The sequence below is a fragment of the Saccopteryx bilineata genome, chromosome 3 (genome assembly GCF_036850765.1).
Source record: "Saccopteryx bilineata isolate mSacBil1 chromosome 3, mSacBil1_pri_phased_curated, whole genome shotgun sequence".
NCBI lineage: Eukaryota > Metazoa > Chordata > Mammalia > Chiroptera > Emballonuridae > Saccopteryx > Saccopteryx bilineata.
In genome coordinates this window covers 272,550,727-272,572,576 of record NC_089492.1, presented here as the reverse complement: position 1 = coordinate 272,572,576, position 21,850 = coordinate 272,550,727, and the positions used below count along the sequence as shown (strand labels likewise).

Genomic DNA, 21,850 nt, shown 5'->3' with positions numbered 1-21,850 from the left:
GTGGGCAGAGTGTCGCCCCATGGTGGGCGTGCGGGTGGATCCCGGTCGGGCGCATGCGGGAGTCTGTCTGGCTGTCTCTCCCCGTTTCCAGCTTCAGAAAAATACAAAAAAAAAAAAAATAAATAAAAAAAGAAAAATACAGGAAAAAAAAATTCTTCTTTCATTCCCCACAGATGAACTGTCTTAATTACAAAGAAAATCTAAGTTTAACATGTTTTTAAACACGAAAAAGAAACCCGATATTATCATTTAAAAAATGTAGACATAGAGGCCAAAAAAAGCATCTCTAGGCTTAGAAGTATAAAATCAAAGAATTTTCAAGCAAGTGAAGCAGATTTTGTAATCAAAACCATTCATTTTACAGATGAGAATACCGGATTCAGATTGAGTAATATGTTCAAGAATATATCTAATTATTATATATTTTGTATACTTATAAGTCACTCTATTATAAAATATAGATAAGCATTTTATATAAAGAAATGCTTTTAAAATAATTTTATTTTATTAATGGTACAAAACCTTTTTGCTTTTACTATTAATATTTTTTGGTATGTGCTAAATGAATATGCATAATTATTTTTTAAAATCTCAGGTTATTACTTTTTGGTATTTGAGTTCTAAGTTCAGTTTACTTTGATACTTGGTTATTTAAAAAAACAAAAGATAACTCAAAGAAATGCAGATACAATACTTAGTTTTTAATAATTCCATTCACTTATTCAAAAGCTTTTACTGAAAATTAGTAAATTTCTACATTTTCTACTGCCAATTAACTATTTTAACAACTGAAAGGTACCACACATATTTTCAAATTTAAAAAGAAAGTGTTTGGCCCTGGCCGGTTGGCTCAGCGGTAGAGCGTGGACTGGGCATGTGGAAGACCCAGGTTCGATTCCCGGCCAGGGCACACAGGAGAAGTGCCCATCTGCTTCTCCACCCCTCCCCCTCTCCTTTCTCTCTATCTCTCTCTTCCCTTCACACAGCCAAGGCTCCACTGGAGCAAAGATGGCTCCGTGGCCTCCGCCTCAGGCGCTAGAATGGCTCTGATTGCAGTGGAGCAACTGTGGGCCAAGCATCGCCCCCTGGTGGGCATGTGGGTGGATCTCGGTTGGGCGCAGGCGGGAGTCTGTCTGTCTGCCCCTCCCTTCTTTCTCACTTGGGGTGGGGGAGGGAAAGAAAGTGTTTGAATCCCACTGAAGTGCTTCATTTTAAAGTGATGAGTTTAAAATAAGTTAGAAAAATAAGTGTTTAAGTGTGGAGAAACAAAAATTTTTACAGATAATATATTTATATCTACTTCAAAATAAAAAATATGATTATTTTAAAAAAGGCACTGCCCTTTCTGATGAAGATGAAAGATGGGTCCCACATCATGTTCAATGATGGGGTCCCTGTAGCAGGGTTCAGAGTTTAAGATTTCTGAGTGGCATGGAATACTATGGGGCCATGAAAAAGAAGGAAATTTGACCTTTTGCAACAACATGGATGGACATGGAAACTATTATGTTAAGTGAAATAAGCCAGGCAGAAAACGATAAATATCATATGACCTCACTCATTTGAGGAATCCAATGAACAGTGTGAACTGAGGAATGGAATTGAGACAGAGGAGGGATCAAAGGGATCGGAGGAAAAGAGGACAGAGGAAAAGGGGATGATAGGAGGGGATAAACCTGAAGGGAAGGGGGGAGGGCACTGTGGGGAGGGAGGCAAGGGAGATGTTGAGGGGAATATGGGAGAGGGGGATACATTCGGGGCAACACTAGAATCTATGTATACACAATAAATTAAAATCAATTAAAAAAAAGATTTCTGAGTGGCATTAGGAGGGGGAGTGGGAAGATCTAACAACTTACAGGGAAAACCCCATTTGGGGGGGAAAATGACCCTTGTTCTTAAAGAAAAATGGGAGAGGAAGAGGACGAAGGGAAACAACACTATAAATACACAACAGATTGCTAAGATTTGAGTATACCATTTTCCTAATTGCTGGATGCATTCCCGCATAGACTTTTTTTTATGAGAGAGAAAAAGAGAGAGACAGACAGAAAAGGAGATGAGAAGCACCAACTCATACTTGCGGCACCTGAGTTGTTCACTGATTGCTTTCTCATTATGTGCCTTGACGAGGGTGGGGGGCAGCCGAGCCAGTGACCCCTTGCTTAAGCCACTGACCTTGGGCTTCAAGCCAGCGACCTCAGGATTCTGAATCTGGGTCCATAGTGTCCCAGGCCAACACTCTATCCACAGCGCCATGGCCTGGTAAGGCACACACAGACTATTTTTACCATGGTTACCTGTTTGGCTGCAATTTCTTCATCTCGTCCATCTCCAATCACTACATATGTGACTTTCTTTCCAAATCTTGACACAATTCTCTCAAAGCAGCTCTCTTTACCTGATGAGAGAAAGCAATCTCCTATCAGGACATTCTGCCCTACCCTTTTTTCACACCAAAGAAAAGGGCTGCTGCTAGGTTTACCAGCCTGTGCTTAGATGGAATAAGTGGCAGCCCCTGTAGTTTGCTTGGTGGGGAGTAGGCCCTCTGGGTCTACAGATAGGAGGCTGAGTAGCCAGGCAGCATGAGAACTGTGCACACCACCTCCCTTTCCACATCTCCTGTACTTCACAGCTTACAGAGCAGTTTTCAAATTATTCCTTATTTAATTCGCAAAAAAATCCAGTGAGATGAGTACCATACCCTATTTTTTAACAGATAAAATGGGACTAGTGACTTGCCCCAGATCTAAACAAGCTTATAACTAACTGTACTTTGGGCTTCTGACTTCAAGTCTTGACTCTGGACATTTTGCCATGATGAAAGGATATTTCTGAGGGAAACTGTTTTAGTGTAGAAAAAGGAAGTGGGAGCATAATGCCCTGATCTCTTGTTAGGAATAAGAAATAGACAGACAGCCATTTCCCTCCATTCTCCACTTTCCATAAACAGTCCTGGACTTAGGTCTTTCAGAGGGGGAAGAGCCCCAGAGTACCAATGAATATGGCAGCAATATTTGTCCTATCTGGAATTTCCTATTATATTTTGTAACTGCAACTGAGATACGGTATCACTGACCTTGACATCAACTTGGGAAATGCGTGATTTCAATCTGCTGCACTGTTTTTAGATATATGACAATATGTCAAAATTCCTATCCCATCTGCAACCTACACCTAAAACAGGCACAGTTGATACTACTTTTTATTTGCAGCTTGCTTTTCCTTCACCATCTCTTAAACTTTATTTCCCTGCCTCTGCTACCTTCTTTGTTAACCAAGGTCCTAACTCTGCTCCTTCTTCATCATGCTCCATTAACCTTCTCCTTTTTTCTTCTTGCCAGATCCAGTGACTTAACACCCACGTTCCTGTGTGGATAAAAGGTGCTTCTTTCTCAAGGCACTTGCCTGCTATCTGCTGGAAAATTGTAATAAATGTACAAATTCACAAATCTAAGATGTCCATATCACAACTGACAAGAACTTACATACCCAAACTCAGAAATCCTGCTTGGTACATCCTAACTAACAGCAGGGTATGGAGGATAGTCATGTCTTACACTTGTAGTTTCCGTGACAAAGGCCAGTCTTTAACTTTGAAACTGTTGGCTTTGTGTATCTAAGATGGTAACATACCTTTGAAATGACAGAACAATCATCTTTTCCAGACTCCTCGAAGGCACAAACCACCAGCACCAGAATATGAGACCACACTGTTATCTTGTCCACAGACCATCTCCACGCACTATACATGTTAACAGTCCTGTACCCACCATTATAAAAGAAGTGTGTCTCTCCATTTGCTTTTATCCAGCCTCAGAGATTTCCCTGCTTTGCTTTCTCCTGTCTCCCTAATGTAAGACCAATGAATATTGTGTAACCCTCATAAGTCTTCTACTTTTATTCTTTTTTTTTTTTTAAATTAAGTGAGGGGCTGGGAGGCAGAGACAGACATCCGCATGCGCCCCAACTGGGATCCACCAGGCAAGCCCCCTACCCAGTGATGCTCTGCCCATCTGGGGCCACTACTCTGTTGCTCAGCAACTGAGCTATTTTAGTGACTATGGTGAGGCCATGGAGCCATCCTCAGCACCTGAGGCCAACTTGCTCGAACCATTCTCGAGCCATGGCTGCAGGAGGGGAAGAGAGAGACAGAGATAGAGAGATAGATAGATAGAGAGAGAGAGAGAGAGAGAGAAAGGAGGTGGGGTGGAAAAGCAGATGGTCGCTTCTCCTGTGTGCCCTGACTAGGAATTGAACAGGAACATCCACATGCCAGACCTTTGCTCTACTGCTGAGCCAACCAGCCAGGGCCATGAAGCACAATAAGCAATAAACAAGGTGTGCCTGTATTTGGTACTGAATACACTTTTAGGGGTTAAACAGTACCTTTCCATACAGTCTCATTTGATTTCCACATCTCTGTTAGTTTCTCATTTTACTGAGAAAACTGAGGTTTTGGAGATAAATTTGTCTAAGGAAAGTTCCAGAAAATGGGGGAGCTAGTCCTTACTATTATTATTATTATTATTTTTGACAGAGACAAAGAGAGTCAGAGAAACGGACAGATAGGGAGAGAGATGAGAAGCATTAATTCTTCGTTGCAGCACTTTAGTTGTTAAATGACTGCTTTCTCATCTGTGCCTTGACCAGGGTAGGGGGTAGAGGAGGGTGGGCTACAGCAGAGTGAGTGACCCCTTGCTCAAGCCAGCAACCTTGGGCTTAGGCCAGCAACTCTGGGCTCAAGTCAGTGACCATGGGGTCACATCTATGATCCCACACTCAAGCCAGTAATCCCACGCTCAAGCCAGATGAGCCCGTGATCAAACCAGCGACCTCAGGGTTTCAAACCTGAGTCTTCCACGTCCCAGTCTTTCACTCTATCCACTGCGCCACCACCTGGTCAGGCTTTTCTTATTATTATATTTTAAGTGAGAGGAGGGGAGATATACAGACTCCGCATGTGCCCCAACCAGATCCTGGGTTCCACCTGGCAACTCCCATCTAGGACTGACGCTCGAATCAACCAAACTATCCTCAGTGCCCAGGGCTGAAGCTCGAACCAACCGAACCACTCGCTGCGAGAGGGGAAGAGAGAGAATGAAGAGAGGGAGGGAAAGAGAAGCAGAGAGTTGCTTCTCATATGTGCCCTGACTGGGGATTGAACCTGGGACATCTGCACACTAGGCTGACGTTCTATCCACTGTGTAAACCGGCCAGAGCCATCCTTATTTTTTTGCCTTTTCAAAATATTGTAGTAAAAAAAACTATATAATCTAAGATTTACCATGTTAACCATTTTCAAATGTACATTTCAGTAACATTAAGTATACTCATATTGTTGTACAACCTATCTCCAGAACTTTTTCATCTTATAAAACTGAAATTGTATACCCATTAAACAACTCCCTATTTTCCCTTCTCCTAAGCCTTGTTAACCACCATTCCAATTTGTTTCTATGAATTTGCCTATGTTAGGTACTGTATGTAAGTGAAAGACATAGAACGTCTTTTTATATGGATATATTATTGTAGGCCATTGGCAAGAAACAGAATAGAAACCATACAAAAGACAAAAGATTACTTTACTAATCTTAATGTCTTCCAAGTTCAAATGAGATAGGATGGGACAGGATGGGACATGATTTTGTTTCCGTCTAAGGTTGAATAATGTCCCACTGTATGTATATACAACGTTTTATTTATCCATTCATTTAATGGACATATGAGTTGCTTCCACTTCTTGGCTACTGTGAATAGTGCTGTTATGAATACAGTATGTAAATATTTCTTTGAGATCCTGCTTTTAATTCTTTTGGACATATCCCCAGAAATGGGACTGCTGAACCATATGGTAGTTTTATTGTTAATTTTTGAGGAACTGCCATACTGTTTTCCATAGCAGTAGCATCATTCTCCACTTCCACTGGAAGTACACAAGAGTTCCCATTTCTTCACATCTTCACTAACACTTGGCATTTTTCTGTCTTTTTGATAGTAGCCATCCTAGCAGGTGTGAGGGGTTTAACCGTTTTAAAAATATACAGCTTGGTCCTTGATTTTTATAATCTAGTGACTTTTCTATTATACTATACTGCAGATCTCTGTGAAAAGAAAATCTAAAATGAGGCAAAAGTAGATTTCTGAACTAGATAGTATGTTCTTTCAAATATTATAAAGGAAAAGAGCATGATAAGTTTTAAGTCCCACAAATCTGGATCTGAATCCTGTGTACATAACTTCCTATCTGTGGAGTCTTGTGAAGCTATATAACTGTTACGTCTGGACAGCCTCATCAGTAATATCGGAAGCCTGCTGTGCGTGTTACATTAACAAAGGAACTAGTAAATAGTAAGTGCATCCTAAGCAGGAAATATTACTGTAAGACCAGTGACAAGAAACAGAATAGAAACCATACCAATTTTGGTAGCACTATAGATGTTTTCAATAGGAAATATTTCTCCAAGCCCATATAGAAGAACCTTGGCCAGAGCTGGAACCAGCTGGGTTGTAGTGATCAGAACATTCACACAATTCTTTCTAGAAGGGAGAAAGAAGGAAAAGAAAAAGGTAAAACCAAACCAAGCAAGAGCAAGTATTCAAATGGATCTTCTCTTTATGATCTAGTTATTAAAAATTATATTATAGAATAATTTTATTAACCAATGTCACCCCAATAAATTCAATTAAAATATATAAAGAGAAAAGAGGAGCTGATTGTCTTGGAAAGCTGTAATCATTTAAAATTAAAAAAAAAAAAAAAGATTTTCTGGAAACAAAAATCTTAAAGGGCCTGGTATGCTATTTTTTCAGTGCCAGTGTTCAGTTATTGCTCTGATTATTTCAAGTCTATTTAGTTTCCATATTAAAGGACAGAGATTCTATAGTGAGGACATCAGCAACTTGATTCCTGCCTTACTTCCCTCCGACCACTTCACCTTACTGCACTTGTTAGCAATCACCACCAACCCAGTTATTGACATCACTCTCTAGAAAACAGAGGACAAAGACTTTCAGCTACAGTGCTATTTCATCTGAATGCAAATCAGCCCTTAAATGAGATAGATTTAAGTCCTCTCTGCTCTTTACTCAACAGCAACATAGATTCCAGAATGCACATTAATTTCACACATCCTTTATATACTTCAATAAATAACCTCGGTGTCTGTTTTACTGTTGCTCTATCAGGTTATAGATCTGGAGATCCTGCTCTAGGGAAGGAAGCAGTAAGGGATATCAGTACGAATATGGCGGTATTTATCTTCCATTATAAGCTTCAAGCTGAAATCTCCTTAATCTGCTTAATATATCCTTTTCTTTTAAATCCCGCCTTCCTCAGTAGGTTTTAGTTCATTTCTTTGTAGCTTTCTGTACTTAGGATATTTTCTGTACTTAGGATATATATTTGTATATATATTCTTTTTTTTTTTTTTTTTTACAGAGACAGAGAGATAGGGACAGACAAGAACGGAGAGATGAGAAGCATCAATCATTAGTTTTTCATTGCGTATTGCGACACCTTAGTTGTTCATTGATTGCTTTCTCATATGTGCCTTGACCGTGGGCCCTCAGCAGACCGAGTAACCCCTTGCTGGAGCCAGCGACCTTGGGTCCAAGCTGGTGAGCTTTGCTCAAACCAGATGAGCCCACGCTCAAGCTGGCGACCTCAGGGTCTCGAACCTGGGTCCTTCCGCATCCCAGTCCGACGCTCTATCCACTGCACCACCACCTGGTCAGGCTCCTATATATATTCTTTGATGTCATCAGGCCCATCTCCTGGGCTGGAGTTACTGAGTTTTAATTTTGTGAGCAAAAAATAAAGGGAAAGAAAAAGGCTTTCATATATATTCTCTTAAAACTATAAGGTGTATTGTTAGCATAAAATGATCTTGCCTCCTGCCTGATCTAAATACTTTCTTGCTTCATTTAAACTCCTCACCCCTATCCGAAATGCTATTTTAGGGAATGACCTGTCTAAGACGAGTGTAGGAAAGAGTGTGTCTCTGAAAGGCTGAGATCTAAAAAAACCACGTTCATACCTGGACTGGATGAGAAGTAAGGACTTTAATGCAGTTCCTAACCAGGAATCTGTTAAAACTTCAATTTCTGCTCTTAGTCTCTGCAGTGCTTCCTTTCTCTGGGGACTGAGAAGGCCTTTGGGAATAAAAGCAAACACATGTACATATCACTTAACAACATATCCTTGATAACATTGAGCAAACAACTTCAAATTCAAATCAGAAAGAGTATGCCATTGAAATACTCTAGCGAGATAATATATTTCTCTTCTTAGTAAAACTCTAGAGTCACCTACTGAAAATGCCTTTTGACTTTATAAGAGTATTTTGCTAGAGGGCACAACAACAAAATCAGCTGATCAAACTCTGACTAAATTCTGACAACAAGCTCTTCCATCATGAATGAGTAGTACAGTGTGCAGACTGGTGGGCCATACCTTGAGCAGCAATGATTTAGACATGACCTCCACCCAGAACCAAAGGAGGAAAAACAAATGTTATAGCTGGAAGAGTCTGCAGCATTTCCAATCTCTTTCTAAAGAAACCAGAACCCAGGGAGGAAAGGGCTGCCAAAACTACACGGAAAATTAGTGGCTTTTGGTCTCAGAAGTCTTTTCACCATCATACACTATTCCCTTGGTGGCTCTGCTTTTACCTCTTTCACAACACGTCAACATGAGATTCCAGGTTGAATGACCAGCTCTCTGAACGCCATTTATTTGTTTTGTACTTACTTCTAAAACAACTCTAGCTGATAAGAGACTAAACACTACTTAAGGTCAAACAAGCACAACAGAACAATTTATATGTTATAAGACACTTGAGTTATAATATTCAAAAAATAAATCAGCCCCTGAATTTTCTTTAAGGAAAATAAAAAGAGAAATCCTATAGTCTATTACCAATATTCTATAAAAATAGAAGAACTACAATAATATGAGGACTACAACTGTGTATAATTTGTTTTCAGACTGGAGGTTTCATAATGCAAGCCTAGAATTCAATGACTCTTGATAGTCCTAACAAAACAAAACCAACATATATATATATATGTCATATACTTAACTAATAAGACATGGCACTTTAATAATTCAAAATTTTTACAAAATACAGGTGGACGTTACTTTAAAAATGTTCCCCAGGGTAGGCTTAGGGGATTCTCACATAGGGTTATATTACTTTTTTCAGGAAATTAGGTCCAGAGAAACTAGGCAGAGAAAGAACCACATAATTAAATTAGATCCCCAAAGCCTAGATGCCCGTGATTTTTACCTGATATTGGAAGGCAGTAACAGAAATGAACCAAACTAACCTTCAAAGTTCTATTTTCACTTTCTGCATCACAGAAAGTGGTGGCGCGGTATGGAAGGAGGGTTCTCTTGACTAGGCAGTTCGTGGAATTCCTGAAACTTATGCAACACTTTGTGTGTATGTAGAAATTTGAGGGTAATGGTGCATACTGTAGTTTTAAATATTTTCTCATAAGGGTGTATTACTAAAAAAAGAACTGCATGAATGTAAAGTAGACCAAGAGTTAAGGGATGTGGATTCCAGTTGTGGAAGGTCATTAACTTGCTACGGTAACTGTCCTTGTTACTTTCATGATGGAAATCAAATGCAAAATACGGAATTAGGATTAGATATCTAATGTCTCTCTGAATTTGGACATCTATCATTAATTAATTCCAAACAATAGAAATTTTGGGCCTGGTGGCATCTGACATGAGATATTTATAAGTAGAAAGAATTCCCAAGGTCCTTCAAATCACAACACACAGATACTGCCAACCTATACTCCTAGGCCTAGTTTTCCATCCACTATAAACTGAGTTACTAGTTCTATGTGACTTGTCCTGATATATTAGTAAAAAAAAATACGGCAACCTGTTAACCAGTATTGACAGTAGTTTTGACTCCAGAATAAAATATATTATCAAATGTGATCAATGGAACACATTTCCTTTAAAAAGGCATTTATCTAAAAAGAGTAAGAGAAGTTTGCAAAGTTATGCTAAGAGAACTCCATGAGAAATGCAGAGCTTCCTCCCCAAAGGGTTTTAAACCAAACCTCCATGTTTTTAAATACAGAATGAAAATGTTACTGTGGCACAATTCAATTCATAAGCAGCTGCCAGGACTCCTAAGAAATATCTGGAAAAGAAATCAGGAAATCAGAAGGAAATAGAAAATCAGACTGGTTGTATGCCACACTTACCACCCACGTTGCTTTTATGCTTATCATAGATTTCTCTCACTTTCCGGTAACGAAAAGCCAGTTTCCTCATCCAGTCCACACCCCCCTGTACACCTACAGAAGAGCCGTGGCTGCCACTGCCTCCTGAGCCACTGAAACCATCTGTTGAGAAACTGTAGTTGCTGCAGAAAGAGAGGATAATGAAAATGAAAATATATACCACATGGGGCTTTGGATGATTGCCACCCAGGATTCTCTGTCCTATCTGTGGCACCTGACACCAAGGCTAATGGCTTTGAGAATCTTTTCCTTAATCCCTGTATGTCAGACTCCATCTTTCACTAGTCCTCTGTCATACCTCTATTACTTCCATCAAAGAAAGGATGAGGAGTAGGTAAAGAGAGGTAGGAACAATTCAAGCACCGGAATCCCATAGAGGTTGGCTTGAAATAGAGCATCCTTTCATTAATGACAGAACATTTTACAGTGAAAAACTAAAAGGACATAAAATTTTTGTGTATGTACATACAAAATGATTGCAACTATAGTATGTAAAAAAAAAAAGTGAAAAAATAATGAAAATAAGTAACCCAAAATACTAATAGTAAGGTAATGGGGATGTTCTCTTTCAGTGCTCTGTTGGCTAGTTTATTAAAGTTCATGGTTCACTGTGGTGGCTTTAAAATGTGCCAAAATTTTTTTTAAGCAGAGGGCAGGAAGAGAAGGACAGACAGGGATAGACAGAAAGGGAGAGAGATGAGAAGCATCAATTCTTAGTTGCCACGCCTCAGTTATGCACTCATTGCTTTCTCGTATGTGCCTTGACTGCGTGACCCCTTGCTCAAGCCAGCGACCTTTCGGCTCAAGCCAGTCATCATGGGGGTCATGTCTATGATCCCACACTCAAACTGGCAGTCCTGTACTCAAGCTGGTGAATCTGTGCTCAAGCTGGCAACCTTGGGGTTTCAAACCTGGGTCCTTAGCATCCCAGGCTGATACTCTATCCACAGCGTCACTGCCTGGTCAGGTAAAAATTCTTTAATACCCCTCTCTTTCTTCTAATCTTGCTCCCACTGAGTATGTACTGTACTTGAATGTAAATAAAATGTCATAGAAAGAATTCAGAGACTAGGTTTCTCTTGCTCTGTCTTGGAGCATTTGTTCTGAAGGAAGCCAGCTGTCACATGAGAACACTCAAGCTACCCACGCAGAGGCACACAGTGAGGAACTGAGGCCTCCTGTTATTAGCCACAGCTGAGAGCTGAAAGCAGGTCGTCCAGCTCCAAACAAACCTTCAGATGATTTTAGCTTCATCCAATATCTTGATTTCAATCTTAAAAGTACAATTCACAGTGGCTTTCTTGGGAACTAAATATATTTAAAGTGCATTCTTTTATTTATTGATTTTTTTTTTAAGAGAGAGAGAAGTGAGAGAGACAGAGAGAGAGAAGGGGGAGGAGCAGGACGCATCAACTCCCATATGTGCCTTGACCAGGCAAGCCCAAGGTTTCGAACCAGCGACCTCAGTGTTCCAGGTCGATGCTTTATCCCACTGTGCCATCACAGGTCAGGCCGGGAACCAAATATATTTAATGGTTAAGGGGACTTGTCCTAATCTGGCAGCCAGAGCATCAGACAAGGCCAGTGGCCCTCCCCCACAATCTTGTACCTACTCTAGGACTGGGGCCCAAGGGTAGTTTATCTGCATCATTGACTCAGTATAGTTTAAAAACCTACCACCTGCACAGATGGCTTTGAAAGGAAAAAAAAGTTTTCTTCTTTTCCCTTGTAATAAACAATAAACTTCCCAGTCTTTATCACTGCCTTTCTCTTGGAACCATGTTTAGAAGAGAGTAGCGTGTCCTATACTGGTCTACACTGGTTGCTGAATTTACCTGTATTTCTAACTGTTTTTATATTTTAAAAAAAAATTAAAAAAAAAAAAAGTACAATTCAGAACTACCTAGCTAAGTCACTTTCAAGTTTCTGACTTACAGAAACTATGAGATGATAAATATTGTTATTTTTTTATGTGTATGTGAGAGAGACAGATAGGGACAGACAGAAGGGAGAGATGAGAAGTATCAATTCTTCATTGCAGCTCTTTGTTGTGGAAGCTTAGTTGTTTGTTGATTGCTTTCTCATATGTGCCTTGACCAGGGGGCTACAGCAGAGAACTGACCCCTTGTTCAAGCCAGTGACTCTGGGCTCAAGCCGGATGAACCCGTGCTCAAACTGGCGACCTCGAGGGTTCAAACCTGACTTCTCTGTGTCCCAGTCCAACACTCTATCCACTGTGCCACTGCCTGGTCAGGCTGAGATGATAAATATTTATTATTTTAAGCTACTAAGGTTTGGAGTAATTTGTTATACAATAGATAACTAATACAGGTATATGCGAATAAAGCAAATATTGCAAAAAAGCAAAGCTGGTGGAGGGTCTTGCCTTTAATTTATAAAAAATGTAATGTGATACACAATGAAATGAGGTGTGCCTATATAGTTAAATAGGCTGGAAGGAATTAATACTTCTTAAGTAATGATTTTTAAAAGCTTGAGCTTGACTAGTTGTGGTGCAGTGGATATAGCATCGACCTGGGATGCAGAGGACCCCAAGTTTGAAACCCTGTGGTCTATGGCTTGAGTATGGGCTCACCAGTTTGAGTGTAGGGTTATCAGTTTGAGCGTGGGATCATCAATATGATCCCATAGTTTCTGGCTTGAGCCTAAAGGTTGCTGACTTAAAGCCCAAGGTCACTGGCTTGAGCCCAAGGCCACTGCTTGAGCAAGGGGTCACTTGCTCTGTTGTACCTCCTCAGTCAAGGCACATGTAAGAAAGCAATCAATGAACTAATGTGCTGCAACTATGAGTTAGTTGATGCTTCTCATCTCTCTCTCTCTATCCTGTCTGTCTGTTTCTGTCTCTCCCTAAAAAAAAAAAAAATTAAATTAAAAAATTCAAAATAGAGTTCAATATGTTATGTGATATTGTATATTTAAGAAAATAAAACTGCCAAGACATAAGCTGCATAATTACTGTTTAGCCACATATAGGAGAGAAAACAAACAAACAAAAAAACCCTTAAGGTTCAGCCTGACCAGGCGGTGGTGCAGTGGATAGAGTGTTGGACTGAGATGCGGAGGACCCAAGGTCAAGACCCCAACGTCGCCAGCTTGAGCATGGGCTCATCTGGTTTGAGCAAAGCTCACCAGCTTGGACCCAAGGTCGCTGACTTGAGCAAGGGGTTCCGCAGTCTGCTGAAGGCCCACAGTCAAGGCACATATGAGAAAGCAATCAATGAACTAAGGTGTCACAAGGAAAAACTAATGATTGATGCTTCTCATCTCTCTCCCTTCCTGTCTGTCCCTATCTGTCCCTCTCTCTGACTCACTCTCTGTCTCTGTAAAAACAAAACAAAACAAAACAAAACAACAACAACAACAACAAAAAACCCTTAAGATTCAAAGCAGATCATAAACTGCTTCAAACCAGACATTTTCCTTAAAAGATCAGTAAAATCTCCTAAGAATAGTGCCCTCCGCAGCTGTGCTATGTGAGACATGTGCAACTGGACGCTGCGCCTGAAGTGAAACTTTCAGTTCTTCTCAGCACCGCAGTACCAGGTCCTTACTAAGTGATACATCCAGTTCTGCTCTATATTTAAGAGTTGATACACAAAATAATTTTAGCATAGACACAGGGAAGAACTTTTTGTCTATGAAAAAGGATCAAGATTATCCTGGCATGTGGTGGCGTAGTGGATAAAGCATCAACCTGGAAAGCTGAGGTCGCCGGTTCAAAAACCCTGGGCTTGCCCCATCAAGGTACATATGGGAGTTGATGCTTCCTGCTCCTCCCTCCTTCTCCCCCCCCCCCCCCGCTTCTATCTAAAATGAATAAATAAAATCTAAAAAAAGGTAAAGAAAACAAATTAATTAAAGATTGAAACAAATTAACATGGCCTTGGCCAGTTGGCTCAGTGGTAGAATGTTGGCCTGGCGTGTGGAAGTCCCGGGTTCAATTCCCAGCCAGGGCACACAGGAGAAGCACCCATCTGCTTTTTCACCCTTCCCCCTCTCCTTTCTCTCTATCTCTCTCTTCCCCTCCCACAGCCGAGGCTCCATGGAGCAAAGTTAGCCTGGGCACTGAGGATCGCTCCAGGGCCTCTGCCTCAAGCACTAGAATGGCTCCAGTTATAATGCAGCAATGCCCCAGATGGGCAGAGCATCGCCCCCTAGTGGGTATGCTGGGTGGATCCTGGTTGGGTGCGTGCAGGAGTCTGTCTCTCTGCCTCCCTGCTTCTCACTTCAGAAAAGTACAGGGAAAAAAAAGAAACAAATTAACAAGAAAAGATGCGACAGTCTTTTTTATGAAAGTCTTTAAATAAATATAAGCTAAGTATTGTTAGATTGTTCTTCACTAAAACTACTGGGCTAGAAAATAATAGTTAAGAGAGAAATGGGGAGACTGAAAAGCAGTCTGCCACTGAGACCTCCTTAGTTTAGCATTCACTGTGATCTAATGTTTAAGACTGTCTTCCATAGGGCTATTCCTGATACCATCAGACCTCCACAATTAGTTTCCTTGGTAAAATTCCTAATGCTTATCTGTATCTAAAACCAGTCTAGAAGCACACTTCTGACTGAAAATCTGACCAAAGAGAAGCCAGTATATCCCTTTACTCTGAAATGCTTTTTCCTTATCCCATCAGTGTTACCCTTCTTCAAGGTTATACTCAAATAAAGGCTGCTCTAATATGGCAGCCACCTGCCCCCAGACCCATCAGAACTCTTTCGTTCCTGTGCTCCATCCCATTTCCTATCGTCACCTCATACAGCATGCTGTGGTTAACCGTGTCTCTTCCAACAGATTGTGAGCTCTTTTAAGGCTGTATCTTATTCATCTTTGTTTTCCTCTAAACCCAGACAGTGTCGTGTGCATAAAAGGTGTGTCGATGTTTAAGGCATCATTGTTCTAATCACCTTAAGTCTTGGCCATTGTCATCAGAAGCAACATCTTCCACATGCACCTGGTCACACTCCTGTTAAAAGACAAAATAAAACACTATTTCAGTCCAGTGAGTAGAAGTGCTATTACCACCGTGACATCTGTAAAAACACCACAAACAATGGTGGGATGATGAAATACCTTATGGCTTCTTACGGGTGGAGGATTACTTTCAACCCCCTTGCTGTTCAACTTCTTTTAAAGCCTGATTCATATACTACAGCCTTCATAAAATCTTCCTTAACCATCCCAACCTTCATTTATGTGTTTATCTCAGTAGTTCACTTTGCCAAAAGCTCATGGATATGAGCACAAGCTCCCTTATATTGTCAGGTGTGTCTATGTTCTATATTAGACTGGAAGTTCTATTACACTGAAGGCCTCTTATGGCCCGAGCCCCATCTGACATCTCCTTTGTATCCCTCTAATCTAGGCCAGTGACCATATGCAGCATGCATCCAATAAGTTCTTACAGATGAAACAGATGTTGGTAGAGTGTGGTATCAAAACTGAGAGTGACTAAAACAGAAATTTACAAACTCAAACTTGGTATTTGGAAGAGGTCATCTAAGTCAATCTCCTCATGTTATAAAAATGAGGTGAAATGATTTACCCAAGTGAATGACAGAAAGAAAATGAAGAGCCTTCGATTCAAATGCAAGGTTCTTTCTACCACACTCAAACTACTGACATAAAATGCCACCCACTGCCTAACTCTAACAGAATCACTCCTCTGATACCAGCTAGGGCAGTGTTGCAATGTCCACCTGCATCAGAATCCTCTGGGGAAGTTTTTTAAAAATGCATATTCTTGGGTCCACCCCAGACCTACTTGAATCAGAATATCTGGGAGTGAAGTCCTAGAATCTTCATTTTTAACATGGTCCTCAGGTGATTCTTATGCCCCCTAAAATTGAGAACCACTGACCTGGGGGGCAGGAACACATTCAGGTCAAATTCTTCACAGAACTTTCAGTCCTGAGTGAGGACTATGTCTAGAAAATCATTACAAATACAATTTGGCAATAATTATTGGCACACAGTAGGTTTTCAGTAAATGTTTGCTGAATAAAAACTGATGTCTAACTTATCAACATGTGAAGTTGAGGAAAGATTAAAGCATTGTGGAGCTTAGACAAAAGTATTGAAGTTTAGTACCCTATTAATTTGTTGAAGAACTGGCTTTTAAGTAGAACTAGCCTGTATTTTAAAAGGAAAAGAATTACTTCATGTTTATAAAATGCTATCTTACATGGATTTGTTGTCCAATTATTTAATCATTCATTGATTGATTCTCTCTTTCTCTCTCTTTTTTTTTTTTTGCATTCCTCTGAAGCTGGAAACGGGGAGAGACAGTCAGACAGACTCCCGCATGCGCCTGACCAGGATCCACCGGGCACGCCCACCAGGGGCGATGCTCTGCCCACCAGGGGGCGATGCTCTGCCCCTCCAGGGCGTCGCTCTGCCGCGACCAGAGCCACTCTAGCGCCTGGGGCAGAGGCCAAGGAGTCATCCCCAGCGCCCGGGCCATCCTTGCTCCAATGGAGCCTTGGCTGCAGGAGGGGAAGAGAGAGACAGAGAGGAAGGAGGGGGGGGGGGGGTGGAGAAGCAAATGGGTGCTTCTCCTATGTGCCCTGGCCGGGAATCGAACCCGGGTCCCCCGCACGCCAGGCCGACGCTCTACCGCTGAGCCAACCGGCCAGGGCTCTCTCTCTTTTTAAAAAAAATTTTTCTGAAGTTGGAAATGGGGAGGCAGTCAGACAGACTCCCACATGTGCGTGACCGGGATCCACTCGGCACGCCCACCAGGGGGCGATGCTCTGCCCATCTGGAGCATTGCTCTGTTGCAACCAGAGCCATTCTAGCACCTGAGGCAGAGGCCACAGAGCCATCCTCAGCGCCTGGGCCAACCCTGCTCCAATGGAACCTTGGCTGCAGGAGGGGAAGAGAGAGACAGAGAGGAAGGAGAGGGGGAGGGGTGGAGAAGCAGATGGGCACTTCTCCTATGTGCCCTGGCCAGAAATCGAACCCAGGACTCCTGCATGCCAGGCCAACACTCTACCACTGAGCCAACCGGCCAGGGCCTCTTTTTCTTAAAGTGAGAGGAAGGGAGGTAGTGAGACAGACTCCCGCATGTGCCCCAATGGGGATCTACCCAGCACCCCCATCTGGGGCCAATGCTTGAGGGCTGATGCTAGAGTGCCAATGCTCGAGTACTGAGCTATTTTTTTAGCGCCTGAAGCTGACACACTAGGACCAACTGAGCTACCCTCAGTGCCCAGGGTGGAGGCTTGACATTGGTTGATTCTAGAATGTACCCTGATCAGGGACTGAACCTGCAACTTTGGCATGTCGGGACGATGCTTTAATCAACTGAACTACTGGGCCAGGGCAAAATTTTCACTATTTTTTAAAACTAGGTAATATATGTGCTGTACAGTTTAAAACTCAAAAGAACATGAAGTGACAAATCTGTTCCTTTCTACTCCTGTGTTACAGCAACACATTGCTCTCCCCAGGTAGAGGTTACTAGTTTCTTGTATAGAATAACTGAGGCCCAAAATGGGAAGATAACTTTCCTAACTTGGGACTCACAATCTAGTATTCTGACTCCCAGTTCTATGTTTCCTCCAAACCATGTTTACCTCAAAGGTAAACTCAAATGCCAAATCCAAAAAATTCACCAAGAAGCTCTCAGTGTTTCCTACTTTTCCTTGTACCTAACTAAGCTGACTCTTGATATCAAGGCTAACCTATACATGGAAAGTTAGCATGTATAAAATGTAATGAGTTACAGCAGTCATTTATAGATTTGACAAGTCTAGAGATTCCTTTAAGAAGGCAAAATTGAAGAACAGTCAAATAGACTTAGAAACACAAATAATCAAACCCACCTTATATATTACTTAATATATATGAATAAACTGAAATGTTGGTTTATATATCAGTGTTTTGCCTAATGGGTTGGCATTTCCCTTTGAGCCAGATCCAGAACAAAAATCAAATTTTCTGAGCCAACAAAATTGAGGGCCAGAACCAAGACCATGGTGATTTAACCAAGGCACCATTCGTGCAAGACTGTATAGATCTGAATGGCCTCCTGACCTCTCCATATCCACCCTAACTGCATTTCCTCTACATACAATAAGCACAGGTACAAGAAATAGTTACTGAACAAAATGTTTCACTGAAGCACAGAAACAATTTTAAATGCTTACCTCTAAGTCATTGAAAAATAGATGTGTATCAGCCACTTCAAAAATCATTTCTTCCATAGTTAAACCTGAGCCAATCACTACTGTTGGGTCCTAGAAAACAATAAGAGAAAAATCTGCTTAACTTGGTACTCACAGCACTGGTTCTGAATCTTGAATGTTTCACAGTTATTTTGGGTCAAGGACAAAACAGCACATACACAATAGTGCTTCCAACTACTACTAATGCAGTGTCGCCCACAGTTTTAAGAATTAGGAATCGTGAAAAGGTAAAAATTTCAGGATTTTAATTTCTAGAAAACTAAATCCACTTAAAAAAACCCCTTAATTTTGGGGGGAAATTCTGTTTCAGGAGAAATTCTAACTACTGCTAAAATAGTGGTACTGTAACACCCGTTCTCTTACACACACACACACAAATATAACATCAGAAGTCAGTTATCTGAAAATCTCAACAACCAGGAAATAAGTAAACAAAGATTAAAGAGTCAAAATATTTGCAGGAAAAGCAATGCACTAAGCTTTTCCTTTTTTCCCAATGTACTTAGAGCGAGGCTCTATGCTCTTATTTTATATACATTTATAAACAGCCAAACTACATAGTGTATGAGTTTGCCAGTCTATATACTGAAAGCCTATGGAAATTACTTTGAACAGAAACATTAGTGACAATAAGAAATAATTGGGAATCGTAAGAGAGCAAAAGCAGATATTTTTATAAAATGTATTCATAGAAACAAAAAAATAGCAGTCTGAAGGTTATTTAGTGTAGAAATATATAGGTAACAGCTCAAAAACAGCTCATCCTTCTATTAAAACTGATGTTTATACTGATGGCTAAATAAGTTAAATTCTGCTTAGTCTACCTAATTTAAGAAAGTATATAATCTATTTTGGAAAGATATTTTATATTTTGAATTTACATACCTGGCATATACTCAGCTAAATGAAGTGCTCAGTTTGGGCTGCTGAAGTAACCTAAGGGACAACAGACTGGTCTCTGGAAGACATAATCCTGAGCCTCTACTCTGTTTTGAGTAGCATTCCCATATTTCATTTATACAAAATACTACTCTCAAAGAACTTCTGCTTGCAGCACTTGTCCCACATCTAGTCTCCAGTTTTATCAACTGCCTGACTATGTAGACTGCCTGGTACAAACCATTATAAATTTAACATGAAAAGTTAAAGGCCAACAGAGTAAGCTGGAGGTAGCAGAGAAATTGATTTTGGTTACCTGCCCGTATAGTAAGGAGAAGGACGGTTACAACAAAGGAAGATTCAAATTACCTTTCCATACTTCTGGGCATAGGATCCAGTAAGAAGGGAGTGGAAGATGATGATGGTTTCATCCAAGTCCCACAAAAATACCCGCTGAGGGAAAAAAAGACATAAAAATAATGAGTGATCATCTTTTCTAATCACAATGGAATAAAGCAAGAAATCAAATAAAGCAAGAAACTGGAAAAGTCACAAATATGTGAAAATTAAACAACACAATCTTAAATAACCAAGGATGAAGGAAGAAATCACAAGTGAAATGAGAAAATACCTTGAGATGAATGAAAATAAAAACACAACTAAACAAAATTTATGGAATGTGGCAAAAGCAGTGCTAAAAAGGAACAGTACAGCTGAAAATGCAGACTTTAAGCAGGGATCCCCAAACTTTTTACACAGGGGGCCAGTTCACTGTCCCTCAGACCACTGGAGGGCCGCCACATACAGTGCTCCTCTCACTGACCACCAATGAACAGGTGCCTCTTCTGGAAGTGCGGTGGGGGGCTGGATAAATGGCCTCAAGGGGCCGCATGTGGCCCAAGGGCCGTAGTTTGGGGACGCTTGCCTTAAAGAGTAAGATCTGAATAGCCTAACTGTACAGTTTAAGAAACTATAAAAAACCAACAGAAGAAGGAAATAGTAAAGTAAGAATGGAGATAAAAAACATAGAACAGGCCCTGGCCGGTTGGCTCAGTGCTAGAGTGTCAGCCTGGCGTGCAGGAGTCCTGGGTTCGATTCCCGGCCAGGGAACACAGGAGAAGCTCCTATCTGCTTCTCCACCCCTCCCCCTCTCCTTCCTCTCTGTCTCTCTCTTCCCCTCCTGCAGCCAAGGCTCCACTGGAGCAAAATTGGCCCAGGCACTGAGGATGGCTGCATGGCCTCTGCCTCAGGTGCTAGAATGGCTCCAGTTGCAACAGGGCAACGCCCCAGATGGGCAGAGCATCACCCCCTGGTGGGCATGCTGGGTGGATCCCAGTCAGGCACATGCGGGATTCTGTCTGACTACCTCCTCGTTTCCAACTTCAGAAAAAAAAACCACACACACACAAAAAAACATAGAACAGAAAAATAATAGAGGAAATCTACTAAAAGTTGGTTCTTTGAACAGATCTACAAAATTGATAACTTTTAGCTAGACTAAGAAAAAGACTCAAATTACTAAAATCAGAAATGAACATTACTGCCTGACCTGTGGTGGCGCAGTGGATAAAGCGTCGACCTAGAAATGCTGAGGTCACCGGTTTGAAACCCTGGGCTTGCCTGGTCAAGGCACATATGGGAGTTGATGCTTCCAGCTCCTCCCCCCTTCTCTCTCTCTGTCTCTCTCTCCTCTCTCTCCCTCTCTGTCTCTCTCTCTCCTCTCTAAAAATGAATAAATAAATAAATTAATTAATTAAAAATTCATATAAGAAATGAACATTACTAATTTTATAGAAATAAAAGGGATTTTAAGAGAATACTATGATTAGTTGTACACTGACAAATAACCTAGATGAAACGAACACATTTCTAGAAAAACACAAAGTGTTAAAATGACTCAAGAAGAAACAAATTCTGAATAGGTCTTTAACTGGTAAGGTAGTTGGATCAGTAATAAAAAACATCCCAGGATGCCTGACCTGTCGTGGTGCAGTGGATAAAGGGTCAACCTGGAACGCTGAGGTCAATGGTTCGAAACCCTGGGCTTGCCCAGTCTAGGCACATATGAGAAGCACCTACTACGAGTTGATGCCTTTTGCTCCACCCTCCCCACTTTCTCTATCTCTCTGCCCTCTCTAAAATCAATTTTTAAAAAAAATTTAAAAAAAAAATCACAGGAAAAACAATATCATAGGAAAGTAAAGCCCAAGACCAGATGGCTTCACTGGTAAATTCTACCAAACATTTAAAGAATGAACAATCCTTCTTAAGCTCTTCCAAAAAGTTAAAGAGGAGGGAACACTTCCTAACTCAGTCTGTGAAGCCAGAATTATCCTGATATCAAAGTCAGGTAAAGACACTACAAGAAAAAAAAAATCCTGTGGACCAACATATTTATGAACATTGATACAAGAATCCTTAACAAAATACTAGCAAACAAAATTCAACAGCACATTATGATGAGACTGACGCCCTACCTACTGCACTAACGAAG

The 21,850-nt window shown here is 40.9% G+C and overlaps 1 protein-coding gene across 5 annotated transcripts in view; it reads right to left on the bottom strand.

The window, feature by feature from the left end:
* EYA3 (EYA transcriptional coactivator and phosphatase 3) overlaps nucleotides 1–21,850 on the bottom strand; it is a 105,821-nt gene that overhangs the window by 6,050 nt on the left and 77,921 nt on the right. For 4 of the 5 annotated variants that reach the window (XM_066269908.1, XM_066269909.1, XM_066269911.1 and 1 more), the window contains 7 exons: nucleotides 19,726–19,809; nucleotides 18,439–18,528; nucleotides 15,196–15,254; nucleotides 10,234–10,394; nucleotides 8,040–8,154; nucleotides 6,419–6,540; nucleotides 2,301–2,401 (listed from right to left, as the gene is read on the bottom strand). In XM_066269908.1, coding sequence (XP_066126005.1) covers nucleotides 2,301–2,401; nucleotides 6,419–6,540; nucleotides 8,040–8,154; nucleotides 10,234–10,394; nucleotides 15,196–15,254; nucleotides 18,439–18,528; nucleotides 19,726–19,809 — 732 coding nt within the window. The remainder of the gene's footprint in view (nucleotides 1–2,300; nucleotides 2,402–6,418; nucleotides 6,541–8,039; nucleotides 8,155–10,233; nucleotides 10,395–15,195; nucleotides 15,255–18,438; nucleotides 18,529–19,725; nucleotides 19,810–21,850) is intronic. The other variant, XM_066269910.1, reaches the window with a different exon arrangement.